Below are 17,171 nucleotides of genomic sequence, written 5' to 3'. Positions count from 1 at the left end.
ACATAACAGAACCCTCCTGCACCTCACTTGTCACTTCTCTCCAGGTTCACAAAGAGCTGTTGTTGATAAGCAGTCTTTTGGTATAATCCATCAACCAGCACTAGCATTGTTTTGTTCACATTTTACCAGCTTGTCAACAAGAATATCATGTGGGACCTTGTCAAAAGCCTTGCTGAAATAAAGATAAACTATGTCCACAGCATCCCTCTGATCTACAAGGCTAGTGGCTCGGTCAAAGAACAGATACAATTAGTCGATACAAAAAGATGCAAGAAAAGAGATAGGATTTTTGAGAAACCCATGCTGGCTCTTTCAAGCTGACCAGTTGGTAGTTGCCTGGATCCTCTTCCCTTCACCCTTTTGAACATGGGGACAACCTTTGCTCACCTCCGGTCTTGCAACACTTAACCTGTTCTCTAATAATTTTCAAAGATTATACACAGAGGCTCTAAGATCACATCTGCAAGTTCCTTTAGTACCCTAGGATGCAATTCATCTGGCCCTGAATACTTGAATTCATTTAGCTAGGTGCTCCTATATAGCCTCTTTACTTATTTTGGGCTGCAACTCTCTCCCCAACTGCAGTTCCCTTTGTGGGAAGAGACTGAGGAAAAAGCAGGAACTGAGCTGTTCCACCTTCTCTCTGTTACTTTCTAAAATTTCTCCATCTTTTCCACACAGTGGGCTCTGAACTTTCTTGGCTTTCCTCTTGCTCCAAATATAGCCCCCCAAACCCTGTTTTATTCTGAGCTTTACCTCTTTGACATTCTTCCTACGAGCTTTAGCTACTTATTTGTGTTCATCCATGGTGGTTTGCCTCTCCCATTTCCTATACATATCCCTTTTAAATCTGAACTCATCAGAAAGCTCTATATGCAGCTACTCCAGTCTCTTTAGATGCCTCACAGCCATCCCCTACAAGATTTAAAGTCATCCCAACCAGGAAGCACTGGAAGTCTTTAATTGGTATCCAAGTGCAATAATGGATTCAATGCGGGATGCAAGGCTTAATCTAGGCAAGACATAGGTGCTGCTGATAAGTAGGAGAGCTGAACTAGAAGTGGGGATATCATATCCAGTTCTGGCTGAGGTTGCACTTCCTTTGAAAGACCAGGCCTGCAGTCTGGTAATGTTTCTGGATCCAGCCCTGCTCCTGGATACTCAGGTGGAGGTTGTGGCTAGGAGTGCTTTTGCATATTGTTGGCTGTGTGCACTAGCTACACCCCTTCCTGGATGAAGCAGATCTGGTCATTCTCATGCATCCAGACTGGAATGTAATATGGTCTGCATGGGGCTGCCTCCAAAAACCATTCAGAAACTTTAGCTGGTGCAAAATGTGGTCACCGGTTGATTTCTGGAGCCCACTTTACTGATCTTAATGCCAGTTTTGTTTCATCTGCACTGGCTTCCAATTCATTTCCAGGCAAAATTCAGAGTGCTAGTACTTAGCAGCAAAGTCCTATACTATTTGGGACCAAGGCATCTGAAAGACTGTCTCCTCCTATGCAATCCTATCCTCATACTGCATTTACAGCAGAAGCACTGCTATGCTTTGCACCACGTTCTGGAGCACAATTAGTTTGGATGTGAGACAAGGCCTTTTCTATTGTGTTACCCAGGCTGTGGAACTCCTACCCTCAGTTTGCCCCCTCTTTTTTAAGCTGAAGAACATAAGAGCCCTGCTGGATCAGACCAACGGTCCATCTAGTCCAGCATTCCGTTCACACAGTGGCCAACCAGGAAACCACAAGCAGGACACGAGCGCAACGGCACCCTCCCACCTTCCCCCGTAACTAGTGTGTACATAGGCGCTCAGCCTCTGGTACTGGAGGTACGCAAGGAGCTTAGGTGCCTTTGTTGTTCAGTCGTTCAGTCGTTCCCGACTCTTCGTGACCCCATGGACCATAGCACGCCAGGCCTTCCTGTCCTGCGCTCTCTCCCGGAGCGTGCTCAAGTTCATATTCATTGCATCCGTGATGCTATCTAGCCATCTCATCCTCTGCCGTCCCCTTCTTTTGCCTTCAGTCTTTCCCAGCATCAGGGTCTTTTCCAGGGAGTTTTCTCTTCGCATTAGGTGGCCAAAATATTGGAGCTTCAGCTTCATTATCTGTCCTTCCAATGAGCACTCAGGGTTGATTTCCTTTAGGATGGACTGATTTGACCTCCTTGCAGTCCAGGGGACTCGTAAGAGTCTTCTCCAGCACCACAGTTAGAAAGCATCAATTCTTCGGCACTCAGCCTTCCTTATAGTCCAGCTCTCACAGCCATAGGTTACTACTGGGAAAACCATAGCTTTGATTAGACGGACCTTTGTCAGCAAGGTGATGTCTCTGCTTCTTACTATGCTGTCTAGGTTGGCCATAGCTTTCCTCCCCAGGAGCAAGCGTCTTTTAATTTCATGGCTACAGTCACCGTCTGCGGTGATCTTGGAGCCCAAGAAAGTAAAATCTGTCACTGCTTCCATTTCTTCCCCTTCTATATGCCAGGAAGTGATGGGGCCAGATGCCATGATCTTAAGTTTTTTTAATGTTGAGTTTCAAACCAGCTTTTGCACTCTCCTCTTTCATCCTCAACAAGAGGCTCTTGAGATCCTCTTCGCTTTCTGCCATTAGGGTGGTATCGTCTGCATATCGGAGGTTGTTGATAATTCTCCCAGCAATCTTAATTCCGACCTCTGATTCATCCAACCCAGCATTTCTCATGATGTACTCTGCATATAAGTTAAATAAGCAGTGCGGAGCTTTTAATGTAGGTTTAAAGCTCTGCCTCCCTGTTTTTGTTCTGGCCTGTTTTATTCTGCTTTTTGTTTTATTGTATGAAACTGATTTTAGTAATTTGAACTGTTTTGCGTGCGGGGTTATGTTCTACGAAGTGCTTTGCACGCTGCTTTATTTTAAAAGAAATCTTCTTTTAAAAAAATACATTAGGCTAGGCGGTATAAAAAGCGAGGGCTGAATCTCTGTTCCGTCCGTCATTGCCCATTATGTACCCGCCCGCTGCGGCGCGGATTAGATTCACTCTCCCAGCTTCAAGACTTCTGAGTACAACCCCAATCCATAACCAAAGCCCCGCCCTCCTGCCTGCCAAGGCGGAAGAGCTCGCTACACACGATTTCTTCCGCCACTACTTCGCCGCCTCTGGCAAAGCCCTCGCTTGCCCTTTCTGCCTGTCCGCTGACTGGCTGCGGCGTTAGAAGGGAGAGGCTCCCGCGCAGGCGCGGTGGGTTGCTTCCGGGTGCGGTGAGCTCTCGTCGGTAGAAAGTTCCTGGTCGCCCCATTGTTTGTCTGCCTGCGCTGGTTGCCTTCGCTCGGGCACCTGCCGAAATGAACCGCTTGTTTGGCAAGTCGAAGCCCAAGGCGCCGCCTCCGAACCTGACGGACTGCATTGGCACGGTGGGTCCCCGCTGGAGAGAGGGGGCGGCGGCTTGTCCCGCTGCCGCGGAAACCGCCTCCCTGGTCCTGGAGGAAGGCTGCCGCTCCTCTGGGCCTTCCCATAGAGGCGCCCCCTTCTAGCCCTTCGCCACCGGTCCTTATAATCTAGGGGCGGGCAAGAAGTAGACCGCAGACCACCAGTGAAGCGGCCAGTGCCTGTTGCTGCTGCTTATTATTATTATTATTTATTTCATTTCTATACTGCCCAATAGCCAAAGCTCTCAGGGCAGTTTACAAAGATTAAAAACATTAAAAATACAGTATGCAGAGATTAAAAACCATTTACATAAAAAAAAACACACACGAACAGACAATATACACAAGAGAACATATATCTAAAACAACTTCAAACAAGCAAATTCAAAGCAAGCAACCATAACCACAAGACGTTACAGGATCAATCAAAACTTATCATATGCTGCCAAATGCCTGGGAGAAGAGAAAGGTCTTAACCGGGTGCCAAAAAGATAACAATGTTGGCACCAGTCCGGCCTCGTCGGGGAGATCATTCCAAAATTTGGGGGCCACCACCAAGAAGCCTTCTCCCTTGTTCCCGTCTTGCGAGCTTCCCTCTGAGTAGGCAGCTGGAGGAGGGCCTTAGATGTTGAGCGTAGTGTACGGGTAGGTTCATGTCGTGAGAGGTGCTCTGCGGGATTCCCAACAGCGGTATCATCTGGCTGGCCGCTGTTATTTTTATCTGGACGCTTAATCTTTGATTTCCAAGCACGTGTTACAGTCTGTCCAAAAGTCTCCTCAGAGGTAAGCCCCATTGAGTTCAATGACAGCAAATCCTAGGTTTTTATTTTATTGATTTATTTAGAGGATTTTTATCACTCTCCTCAGCCAAAATGGCTCCCGGAGAGGCTTACAAGCAATAATAAAAGAAGACAGTCCTTGCACACAGGTTTACAATATAAAAAGACATGACATACAAGGAAAAAGGAATAGGGAAAGAAGAGGAGATTAAGTATTTCAGTAGGACCGGTGGAGTGGTCCTGATTCCCCCTCATCTCTTTCAGTACAGCCTGCTGGCATGGCTGGTGGTGGTGACAGTTGAGGGCAGAGCTGAAGCTAATTGGTGAATTAGAATTGGTGAATTGGTGGGAGATTCAGGATGGAGAAAATGAAGTGCTTCTTCACACAGTACATAGGTATACCATGGAATTTGCTACCTCAAAATGTAGTGATGGCCACCACATTGGATGGCTTTAAAAGGGGATTGGACAAATTCATGGAGGGTCCTGTTGCACTCATGTCCTACTTGTTGGTTTCCCACAGGCATCTGGTTGCCACTATGTGAACAGAATGCTGAATGAGATGGACCCTTGATCTCATCCAGCATAGCTCTTCTGATGTTCTAGGAGGAGCCTTAATGGGGTGCTGGTGGGGTGTGTGAGTAAATGTGTGTAGGATTGTAGCCTCAAAGGCACAGACATAAATAACAAACAGTAAGAAATACAGTACAGCAGCAGTAAAAAGTTAAGCAGCAGTAAAAATCAATAATGTTAAAAGCCTGGAGGAAGAATAGTTTTGACTTGTCACTTAAAGGCCATCAAATTTGGCACTAGGTAGATAGATGAGGGGAGCAAGTTCAAGAGCTGAGGTGCTATTTTTGGTAGCCACTGACCTTGATTCTGAACCTGGGGGAACCCAGAGGCAGACCTCCAACATATAGTTTGATATGCTAGATAGAATGCTGGTCCTGATAGATTTTTCGTGTGATGTAGATCATGTAACACAAGTTAGCTAAGCATTAAGAGATTCCAAGTATCTGCTTGATGCACTATGGGAATTCTAGTTACCCCCCACTCCCACCCCAGTAGAGTTTGGAAGTCTCAATCAATCCTCTTTTGCTATAATCTACATAGGCAGGAAAACTCATGTATTAAATCTCTCCAGACCCAGGCACTCTAAAAAACAGAAGTGGACATAGTAGTCTACTTTTTAAAAAATTACCAATGGACCATGATGCTAAATAATAAAAAGCATTATTAATGCTTTTAATAATTTATTATATTAAGACATCCATACTATGTTTTTCCTAAGCTCAAAGTGACATGTAAGAATAAAACTGTTTTAAAATTGCATAATAAGATATTTTTAAAATCCATAATAATGTAACAATAAACACCATAAAAAGTCCTCTAGCCATCATATTCAGATTTACAAATCCAGCAGCAGGGCAAAAGGGAAGGAGGAATGGCACCTTCTGCCTTGTTTTGTTTTGTTTTTAAAACAAATTCCTTCCCATTACAATGAATGGGAGAGAAATTATGTGCAATAGCTGTAAGGCTGGTGTTATTTCCATTGGGTCAGGGGTGTATCTAGGGATCAGGAGGGCTTTGAATCTTCCCCTGATCTGCCCCCTTTTGTCCGCTACTGACGTCAGAGACGTAAGGGTTGCAGAGGTTTCTGTGGGGGCAGGGCGGGAGTATCTGGGATCAGATCTCTCCTTCCAAGAGTGGACTTGTCTCCCTGCCCTTGGAGTGGGAGATCCAGACTCTCCTGTGGCCCACTCAGAAGCCCTCCTCGGGACCATAAGATTGCAGCCTTAGTATACTGCTCCAAGTTAACAGTACTTTGCAGATGCAATACCTAATAGGGTTCTTTTAGATGTCAGACATGTGCTTCTTAAATGAAAGTCTGAGCAACTCTTAAAGTAGGCAGTTGTCAACCAAAAGGGAGAAGAACTAAATTTGAAATCTTAGTTTAGAACTGTAACACTTAGGTACATCCAAAGGCATGAGTATACCCAGTGAAGTATTTATTCTTTGACTATGTCATATCACAAACAGCTTTTGAAATTTCCCTCAGTTTCAAAAGCAGTTTGCCATGTACCAGAAGGGGTGTTGTTTGAGAAACACAAGTTCAAAGCCGCCACGGGTAGATAGCCTTTGGATCCCAGCCAAGATGGGGACAAAGGATGTACTACGCAGGGAGAACATCAGGATGAAAATGATGTTTTTCTTAGGTTTAGATGTGGTGCTGGAGGCACAAAGAAGAATTGGGCACAGCAAAGGGTGAATTTATTTTCTAGCCATGGCACTCTGTGCCAAGTGTTATTTTTGTTGTTCCATGCACTCAGAATTACTGAAGAATCAGTATAAGTGGAAATCACTGTTTTTGTAAACAAAAAATTACATACTTTCATATCCCTGGTTTGCATAGCAACTATTTTTCTTTGAGAAATGAGTGAGGGTGGTGGTCCCAACCTCAAGTAGCCTACTATCAAATTCTCCTCGCTTCTTTTACCTCTAGATTGGCAACTGCGAGAGCCTGTGCTTTTTGTGGATAGGAGAAGTGGCTCGTAATTTGCTCTAGATTGCACATTTGGTGTTTTGAGTGAACATGATGTGGCATACTTGAGTTTCTTTAAGAACTGCTGTAATTACCTTGACTTGGCTTCAGAGTCTACAGTTGCCTTTGCTATTAGTAAACAAGACCTTTTTCCTCCTCCCTTCCTCTTGCCAAGGTGGATGGCAGAGCAGAGTCTATTGACAAGAAAATTTCTAGGCTTGATGCAGAACTGGTGAAGTATAAAGATCAAATGAAGAAAATGAGGGAGGGGCCTGCAAAGGTAAGATGTGGCATGAGTCACTTCACAAGAAATTGTTAACATCACATGATAACTAGTTCTCCAGGTTTTTAGCAGTGTTGCTGAATGTTCTTCCTGTAATGGTTGCCTCGGTATCTCAGACCTGTCCCAAGGTTCAGAAAATACCTAATAAATAGTACTAATGTCATGCTGAGAGGAGCTTTATGATTGTACATCTGGGGTTATTGCCATATCAGCTGTGCCCACCAAAAATCAATTGATTATGAACATTGGTGTGGCTGCATAAATCCTACCCACATTGCAGTTTTGTCTGATGTAGTTTTGTCAAGCATGTTTTAGAGCTTGAAGTGGGTGTCATGTTGGACTTTGAACTGAATGCCTCGGATTCAAGTTATAGTTTATCTCTCATCCTCAATTCCTAGTCTGTAAATGCTGATAGCAGCTTCCCTCACAGATGTTGTTATACAGGTGAATAAAACTAAGTGCATGTTGCTTCACATTTCTTAAATATTGCTATGTAATTTCTTACCAAGAATAATGCACTCAGACTGTAATATATAATATGAACATGTTTACTTCCACTACTTTGGTCATAGTTAAGAAAATGGAAGAGCCAGTGTGGTGTGGTAGATGTTGTTCAACTTTAGTGGAGGAGACCCAAGTTCAAAACCCTACTCAGTCAGGAAACCCACTAGGTGGTCTTGGGCCAGCTACACACTCTGTTTCATTTTCCTCAGGTGATTATGAGGATAAATGCAGGTGTGTGTATGTGGACACCATGTACCTTGAGCTCCATGGAAGAATAGTGGGTTTTTAAAAATTGCGTAAAAATACTTCTTGGGCATTCTTACGCTTGTTTACCTAAGTGGTTTATGGACTGTAGATGTGACTGTTAACGTTGCCAAAGAACATTCTCATTTGTGTTCGTAAACCATCACGGGGATTATAGTAGAAAGGTGGTATATAAATCTTTAAAATAAAAAATTATAATTGTTGCACTCAGCAGTTAATCCTTATAGGTATTGACATCTGATTGTTACCTCTTCTCTAGAACATGGTAAAGCAGAAAGCCCTGAGGGTATTAAAACAGAAGCGAATGTAAGTTTCAAATGTCCTTAATCTTTATTTTTAAAACAGCATGCTAATTTGGAGGGAGTGGGAAGAGGTGTCCTCAAATTTTGTCATGTAGCCAGACCAGCAGTGCCACTATGCAACCACTTTCCAAGACCTCTGGCTCAAACAGAGAACTGGGGGGTAGGAGGGGTCTCTTCTTCATCCTGCCTGTAATGCTGCTTGACTCTAGTCTTGGCCACATACTTGCACTTCTGGCAGAGAATGTTATGTAAGTCTTGGCCAGTTGCGCTATTGCCTCATGGCAGAGAGACATGGAGGCATACACCAGAGGGGCAGGGTAAGCTGCCAGGGTGAAGAGAGCAGGAGAGGGAGCCAAGTTTCTTGGACACATTGGAAGTATTCCTTGGGGACACTCTTTGGCATCAAGCTGTTAGCATTGTGCAGTGAGTAGGGTCCACAATAAGGTTGGCATCACCAGGTAATATGGGCTTCATAGTTAAGGTACATATTTGCTCAGGCATAGATAGGTGATTACAGGCAAATAGAGATGTGACACTAATGGATAAACTGTCTCTGTTTCTTACAACTTGAAATCAGCTAACTTTTCCTTACCAGTGGAACTGTGAACAACCTTTAATCAAGATGTGATTTAAAATTTGGTAGGACTACTGGTAGCCAGATACATTTGCTACAGGAGCTGTAGATACATGTCAGCTGTCCATTCCTGCCGTAAACCTTTGGACAGGGCCCCAGATGTGCACTATTGGATAAGTAATACATATCTGGATCTCTGGAATGAAGGACAAATACTACTAGTTTGTGATTTATTATAGCACCGTGTCTGAAGGCTATATGTTTTGAACACAGGTATGAAAACCAACGGGATAACCTAGCCCAGCAGTCTTTCAATATGGAACAAGCCAATTATACCATCCAGTCTCTGAAAGATACAAAAACAACGGTAACCTTTGCTTTCATTTCAGTTTTGAGGTATATTTGGTGTGTGTTATACTGGGTCTGAAAACCTTATCTGGCTACTTTTCTAGGTTGATGCCATGAAACTCGGAGTGAAGGAAATGAAAAAGGCTTACAAGCAAGTAAAAATTGATCAGATTGAGGTGAGCTATAGTGTTTGTTAAAAAAAACAATAATGTACAAATGAACCATAATCACTCAAGACTCTACAAGCATGTTTTTGTTTTAAGTATTGAACTAAATCACCTCTGGTATGTCTCTGCATAGTGTTTTCCCCTTTCCCACTTCATTTTTATGTCATCCCAAGGAATACATAGTATAAGTGGTATCTTGTATTAGCCAGACTGCTTTTGAGGCTAAAACTCCTTGTGGCTAGGAATGAGAAAGTACAATGGGTTAGATTCAGATTTTGTCATACTTAGAGTAGACCCATTGAAATCTGTTGAATTTAAGTTAATCTCAACTCAACTTGTCCCTTTCTTTCACAGGGTTTACTCTAAACATGACTAAATATGAATCCAGTCCAATTATTCTTAAATCTTCATTGCACACCAGCTAAGTTATCAAACTATGCAGCAAGGCTTTGTTCATTTCAAACCATCGGATAAGCCCTTATGAATAGTGACAAAAGTCTAACTGTCAAGTAGGCCTCTTACCTACCAACATTTGGATTTATATTTTATAATAAATTTCAGGACCTGCAAGACCAGTTGGAAGATATGATGGAAGATGCTAGTGAAATCCAGGAAGCACTGGGGCGTAGTTATGGAACTCCAGAGATTGATGAAGAGGACTTGGAGGCAGGTAAGTTACCAATCAGTTCTCTATCGGGGCCAGGAGTTAATTGGTTCAGGATAGATAACATAGGCTCAATTCAGACTATCCCAGATCTTGTTTATGGAAGCTTAACTGTGGTTTAGTACAGCCTTCCCCAGCCTGGTGTCCTCCAGATGCTTTGGGCTTCAACTCCCATCGGCTCCAGCCAGTGTGGCCAATTTTCAGGAATGTTGGGAGTTGTAGTCCAAAGCATCTGGAGAGCACCAGGTTGGAGAAGTCTGGTTTAGTGTGAGGGTTGAGGAACAACGGTTGATAAAGCAAAGTGGGGGGGTTCACTGGTGGAAATCCAAGACCTCCTTGCCTTGAACAAGGGGAAAGCATTTACATTCACACAGCTGCTCGGTTGGATCCAAGCCTGTGGTTTGGTGTGATGTCTGAATGGACAAACCATAGTTACAGTCATTGTTCCATGAGGCTGCTGCGTCATGGAGACAGGAGTGACCTTATGAAGCTTGCTAGATAGAAAGTGAATGCAGACTAGTAGCTCTGAACCAGGGAAGAGGAATGTGTGGCCCTCCAGATGCTGTTGGACTGCTGCTCCCATCATTCCTTATCATGGGCTATGTTGGCTAGGGCTGATGGGAGTTGCCGTTCACCAGTACCTGGATGGCCACATGTTCCTCACCCCTGCTCTAAACATAGTTTGCCTCCTGTATGTTTGGAAACTTAAACCTTGGCTTGGGTTCTAAACTATGGAGAGCTTGCTTTGATAAGATATCTGAACTGAGCTTTGTTAGTGATTGGAGATTAAACTAGAAATCTTTGCCATCATGTATTTCAACTTAATGGTTCAAGTACAAGGAGCAGAAGTTTACTGCTTCTTCCCCTAAATATATCCTGTGATGAAAGGTAAGGTAGCCCCTCTTTATTTGTTTATGGAAATGTTTGTATCGAATGATGTCTTCTAAGTAACAGATATAGCTAACATTAAGAATTGGTGCCTGAGTTTTTTTGTTTTCCTTTTCCCTCTCCATCCTTTTTTTTACTTTTGTGTTGTGTCTTTTTTAGATGCTAAGCTCAAGCACAGAGGCTGTCTTGTTTTTATTTATCTGTAAGGCACTCTGGGGCTCTTTCTGGCTAAAAAGCAGGGTATAAATACTTTAAATAGCTGTTAATTATTACAAAGCTATGAGCTTTTTTGTGTGTGTGAAGAAGTAGGATATAAACAAGCTAAATAAGCAATCATTTCAGTAATGTTAATTTTACAAGTGCTGCACTATTTGTATTTAAATCAGATATAATATGTTTTGGGCAAGCTTACCCAGCCTTAGTTTTTCTGTCAGTGATCAATACACATTTTCTGTCCTAACTATAACTTTAGAATTGGAGGCCCTGGGTGATGAACTTCTTGCTGATGAAGATAGCTCCTATCTGGATGAAGCTGCATCTGTTCCATCAATTCCAGAGGGCGTGCCAACTGATGCAAAAAACAAAGTGAGTCTCCCTTCCATCCTCCCCCACTGCATACTCCATATAAAGCAGAATACATTTGCAACAGAACTCCAAAATCACATCAGTGTAGAACACAGTGGCCGGATTCATATGATCAGCGGGGGAAACAATGCAGCGTCAGTTGTTTCCCCTGTCCCCATGCGTGCTGGTGGAGGGACTGGGATTACCCTAATTACCTACGCTGTGTCATGGGTTGTCGTGTTGTCCAAATGCGGGCATAGTGACTTTTCACCCACCCTACAACCCATGGCTTGCAGTAGGAGTTGTAGGGTGGGTGAAAAGTGACTATGCCCGTGTTGTGTGCCAGGTTCGGATGACACAGCAACCCATGATGCGGTGCAGGTAATTAGGGTAACCCCAGTTGTGCGACCAGCATGTTTGGGGGCAACAACCAATGCTGCATTGTTTCCCCCGCTGATCATCCGAACCTGGTCAATATTTTTGTTTGTTTATTACTCTTGCCTTAAAAACAAAAGAAAGCTTCTCATTAGTCCCAAACAATGGCTAAGGAAGCTTAACAGTGGTTTGGCATGACACCTGAATTTGCAAACCATAGTCTGCCATCACCTTGCAGGACAAAAACCACATCTTGGTTTGAAGTGGCTTTGCAAACTATGGTTTGTAGTTAACAATAGTTTGGCATAATGTCTGAATTAACAAAACATAGCTCGAGCGGATGCAGTACCATGAAAATGGAAATGAATTTACAAAGCTGTGTACTGAGACGATGGGAGGCAAAAACAAACAGCTCAAAAACTATGGTTTGCCTGTTGTACATCTGGAAGCTCTAACTATCATTTGGATTCTAAACTATGGTAAATGCAAACCATGGCCTTTAAGTTTTCATGTTATTGTATAACGTTTGGTACCATATCATTTGCTGCTTCATTAACAAAAACTATGTAGCATTATATACAGAATAACTCTCTACTCATAACTTCATGTTTGTGTGTTATGCATTTAGTGAGCAAGCAGATATGGTTTGACTCTTCCTCTCATTTCTATATGGAAACCAAATAAAATCTTCCTTTGGATATCCTCACATTCCATTTTTGGTTATATTATAGATACTTGTGTTTATTGTGTCCTCTTGCCAAGCATCTTCAGACATTATTTCTTTCCCAATTATCTTTGTAAAGCAAACATAGTTATTGTAAGCCTCTTTGAAAGAGAGAAAAGTCATTGATAAATTTTAATAAATGAATGGTTTATGAGGTGTGGGTGCAGTGGTAGGGTCACTGGTACAGATATGTCAAGATATAGACATAAAATTAACTTCTGCTGGTTTTGTACTTGGTATACTACTTAATAGTTTGGGGAGGCAGAAACTATTAACCACTAAACTTTGTTTTCCCTCTCATAGGATGGTGTACTGGTGGATGAATTTGGACTGCCACAGATCCCTGCAACATAACTCAAGTTCATTGGGAATGCTGTTTCTCATCTTACAAATTTCTAAAGAAAAACATTTGCGGTGGTGGCGATCTTAGCTTTCCAGTGCCATCAATATCACTACATTACAAAATATGGAGTGAATGATGACTGTTTATTCCCCTCCTTTGAACATATTTTATTACTAGCTTTTCTATTAACAGCAAGGAATTGGTACTACTCTTTCCTTCGGTGGGATCCATTCTAAAATCTGGCTTCATCACTCTTGTAGAAGTATTGTATTTGGGACTATTCATAGTTTTCTTTGATTTCTCTGGACAACAAAGAGTGTTTGTGATGGTTTATCTTCAAATAACTTTATTATGCTTATACACATTTTCTAAGAATACTTCAGTTGTGGCTTTATTGCTAATGGGTTATATCCAGATGTAGTTATACGTAGAGTAGACCCATTGAAATCATGGAACATGTTTGTCCATTGTTTCAGTGGGGCTACTGTAAGTATGACTAAATCTGGATCCAACCGTATTTATTTGCCGTAGTCCTAGTGTAGCTGTTTAACAAATACATGTAAAGGAGATTACCTTGTATAATCCATTTTGACATAAATCATATACCATATAGGGTAGCTTGATCCTATCGTGTGGTATTTTTTTGAAGACATTGTTCCTTTTGTCTCTGTTACTGGTAAAGACCAAGCTATCAACTTTTTAAAGTTATTGGTCGCCAGCTGGTAAAGGGGATGATAAACGTATAATTCTTTCCATTTTCACATGGGAACAATTTATATGTAATTCTGTTTTGGAAAGTCCAGATTCCAAAAAGCATCCAGTCTTTGTTCCATCATACTTATTTTTTTGGAGAATATGAAGTCCTGGTCAGTAGCTAGTTTTATGGAGAGACACATTGAGGAGAGGTGGACAGTGATGGGACAGTCCCCCCACCCAAAAGTCCCATTGTCAAAGCCACCACTTTCTCTATATATCTCAGTGGGTTGGCAGCTGGGGTGAGAGCACCTGGTACTCCTTAGGGAGGTGGATTTTGGCTACATGGCTTTCAGTTAGAGATGGGGGAGAAATTCCTTCCGTTCACATTTTAATGCAAACCTACCTAATTTGCATTTCATAAACCAATCAATATGTGAACCAAAGCATCCTTCACTATTTACACTTTTTCAAGTTTTGCAATGTAGTTTTCCAATTATAACATGTAGAAAAATGCATACATTGAGGAAAACTGTGCACAAAAATGCATATATATGTGAAAATGCATTCATATTAGGGAAAATTGCTTGGAAAATGCATATATTAGGCAAACTTGCATGCAAACATGCATATATTAGGGGAAATGCATACAAAGATGCATGCAAACTCTTGTGTGGACCTGAAAAAAATTGCAAACTGATGCAGGAATGAGACAGAATGAATTTAAGATTAGAAAAATGAGAAACCGAAACTGACACGTTTGTCCATGTCTACCTCTGCTTATTTGACATTGATGGTCAGCAACATTTTCCTAACCAAATAAGTATTGTCTTCCACAAAACCTTGTTCCTAAGCATGCACACTTCGAAATGTTACATTAGAATCAGTAAGACATACATAAAGGAACTGAGGTGTAAGAAAATCATAGAACAAGCTGTTAAGACTTGTTATTTAATTCAGTCTCTCCATTCCTCTGGTTTATATTGTGCCACAACTGTTTTGTGAGGTAGACAGTTGTGCACACTCATACCTTGTTCATAGGTTTCTTCCACCACCTCCCTTTTCCCTCTCATTCTGGCCAGGAAGGAAATCCAGAGCTTCAACACAATTATTTGCCTGGGAGAGGCAGTGACCAGCTACACCACAGGTAGGTGACCTGGTGTCTTCCAAATGTTTTGGACTACAACTCCTATAATCCATGACCTTTGACCATGCTGGCTGGGGGTTAAGGCAGTTGTCCAACACAACAGTGTGTGTGTGTACTGGGTTGCCTACCCATGATACCCTTCCATCATCACAGACAAGGGCAGCTTGCTTTCTCTTATCTCCCAACAGGTAAAAATAGGTAGTGTAGCTCTAAGCAGTTTAGGTGAACGGGGGTGGGTGGAGAAGCATTCCCTTGGGCTTGTCACTAACTAATGCCAACCATCAGGTCCAAATTAAAAGGGCAGATTTTATTAGGGCAAAGGAAAAATTAGAGAGGGTCTCTAAAAATGAACATTAAGAACCTTACTATTCTATGCTAAGACTCTTGGAAGACAATTTCCATGCACATACACATCACCTGGATAGATTCAGCACATAGCATCCTCTGATGGACAAAGAAGATGACAAATGACTAGGGAACCATATTTCATATTATGTTAGGGTGGTCAGGGATGACAGGTCATTCCACCAATCAGATGGGTTGCACATAAGCAGGAAGATACTTGTACCACCTTTTGGAGATAGGAGATGTGGCTAAGAAAGGTACTAATTAAAAAGATCGCTCTACCTATTGCTGGTAGACTTCACATATTAAAGGAGCTTTCCAATTATGCATTTGATAGTGTTGCGAAGTGTCAGTCATCTTAGAGGGATGGAGGCTAGCTCTATGGGTTGGGGCATATGATGGAAAGGTACACCTGTAACACAATTATGATATAGCCTAACATGGTTTTATTTAGGATATTGTATATTGACTAGCTTTTCATGCTAAGTAAAAAGGGGGGAGTGCCAATTAACTTATCCTCTCCAGAAAGAAATTTAATAGAAAGTCATGTTGCTTTCTTGACTTTGGAGATGCATATTTTGTCTTTATGTTGGGAAAGATAAGGCTGTGACCTTAAACATATTTTAAGGTGCAATCTTGTGTGCCTGCTAAAATAAGATACTTCCAGGGTTTAGGATTTTAGCCTTAATTTAGAAATCAGTAGTACTTAATCTCACTGTCCTCAAAACATTCTCTCTGTTTTGCTCCTAAATTGCAACTTTGGTTTTAGTAAAATCTCAACAGGGAAATGAAACAATATTTAGAGGCAGTTTAAAGTGTATACATCTTCTGTAACTTGTTTGTAAATATATTGACAGTGAATAAAATACTGAATGCTTACTGAGACCACAGACCTTGGAAGTCCCTGTCTGCCACTCAAAACAGCCATTTTTAACAGATTCCAGTACTGGCTTAATGAGACCTTCTTGGCCTGGTATAGATATAACCACAGACTTAACCATGATTTAAGAGATTAGGAAGCTGGGGTCAGCTCATGTGCTTGCCCCAATCCTATCCTCTGTACAAGTATTCCCCGCCCCTTCCCCTAATGAGCCATTGGTAACACAAACCAGATTCAAGTTGAAACCATTGGTTGCAAATCTATTTCAAACCTGGCTTTAAAAGGTAACAACATGGCAGTGGCACTCTGGACTTGGGGTTCAGTCCTATGCACATGTGGGAGCAAGTCTCATTGTACTTGATGGTACTTCTGAGTAGACATCTATAGAATTGTGCTGTTAATGGTCTTACAGATGCACGCACATATTTAAGGGTGGGCAACCTGTGGCTGTCCAGATGTTCTAGCTTGCAGCTCCCACCAGCCCCTAGTCAGCATAGCCAATGTTGAAGGATGATGGGAGCTGTAGGACTAAAACCTGAAGGGTCACAAGTTGCCCACCCTTGTAGTGTGTGTGTATTACTTCACTTACTTTAAATGTGGTAAGCCTGTGCTACTTTTGGGGGGCCCTCCTGCTCATTCTGCTGAGTGGGACCCTGGATGTTTGCCCCAAGCTCCTGTCCTGATGGCATCAGTGCAACATGATTTGTGCTTGTGCATATTTAATACAAAGCCACGGTCAATGGTGGGAAGGGAAGGGTTGGGGAGGGAGCATACACTCCTGGCTTTCAAACCATGGTTTGTGGAGAACCAGTCCCTGAATGAATTCTTATACTCTTGTTACATAAAAGGGAACATTCTGCTAGCGCCATCTTTTTTCTTTGAAACAGTGATGGGAAAAGCTCTATCTGGTGAAATCCTTCCTTCCGTGCAATGAATGTATAACAGCCCTCTGAGCCAGACTATCCTAGATAATATGTTCCATGCTTTTAGCACACTTCCAGAAGGGCAGCTGCTTTAGTCTGTTGCTGCAAAAAGAAGAGTCTTGGAGCACCCAACCTTCCCCAACCCAGTGCCCTCCAGATGTGTTAAGACTACAACTCCCAGCATCCCCCAGCCAGGCATAGGGATGCTGGGAGTTGTAATCCAACACAGCTGGAGGGCACCAGGTTGGAGAAGGCTGCTTTAGGGTGCAATCCTATGCATGTTTAGACAGAGAAAAGGCCTACAACTCCCAGCATTCCCCAGCCAGCATGCTGGGAGCTGTAGGCCTTTTCTCTGTCTAAACATGCCTAGAATCGCACCCTTAAAGACTCACACATTTAAGGCACAATCCTATGCCTGTTCAGACAGAAAAAAAAGTCCTACGTCTCCCAGCATC

The 17,171-nt window shown here is 42.4% G+C and overlaps 1 protein-coding gene across 1 annotated transcript; it reads left to right on the top strand.

The window, feature by feature from the left end:
- Positions 1-3,226: 3,226 nt before the first annotated feature.
- On the top strand, positions 3,227-13,356 carry LOC146344548 (charged multivesicular body protein 5). Its single transcript, XM_084857565.1, has 8 exons — positions 3,227-3,392; positions 6,904-7,008; positions 8,039-8,085; positions 8,929-9,022; positions 9,108-9,179; positions 9,732-9,840; positions 11,195-11,307; positions 12,689-13,356. The coding sequence occupies exons 1-8, from the start codon at positions 3,324-3,326 to the stop codon at positions 12,737-12,739; spliced, it is 660 nt and encodes a 219-aa protein (XP_084713691.1). The 5' UTR covers positions 3,227-3,323; the 3' UTR covers positions 12,740-13,356.
- The last annotated feature ends 3,815 nt before the right edge of the window (positions 13,357-17,171 follow it).

This window comes from Heloderma suspectum, chromosome 5 (assembly GCF_057233095.1).
Source record: "Heloderma suspectum isolate Gila_16-S chromosome 5, 16-S_ref, whole genome shotgun sequence".
Taxonomy (NCBI): Eukaryota; Metazoa; Chordata; class Lepidosauria; order Squamata; family Helodermatidae; genus Heloderma; species Heloderma suspectum.
The sequence above is the reverse complement of the archived record's forward strand: the minus strand, read 5'-3'. Positions and strand labels throughout refer to the sequence as shown.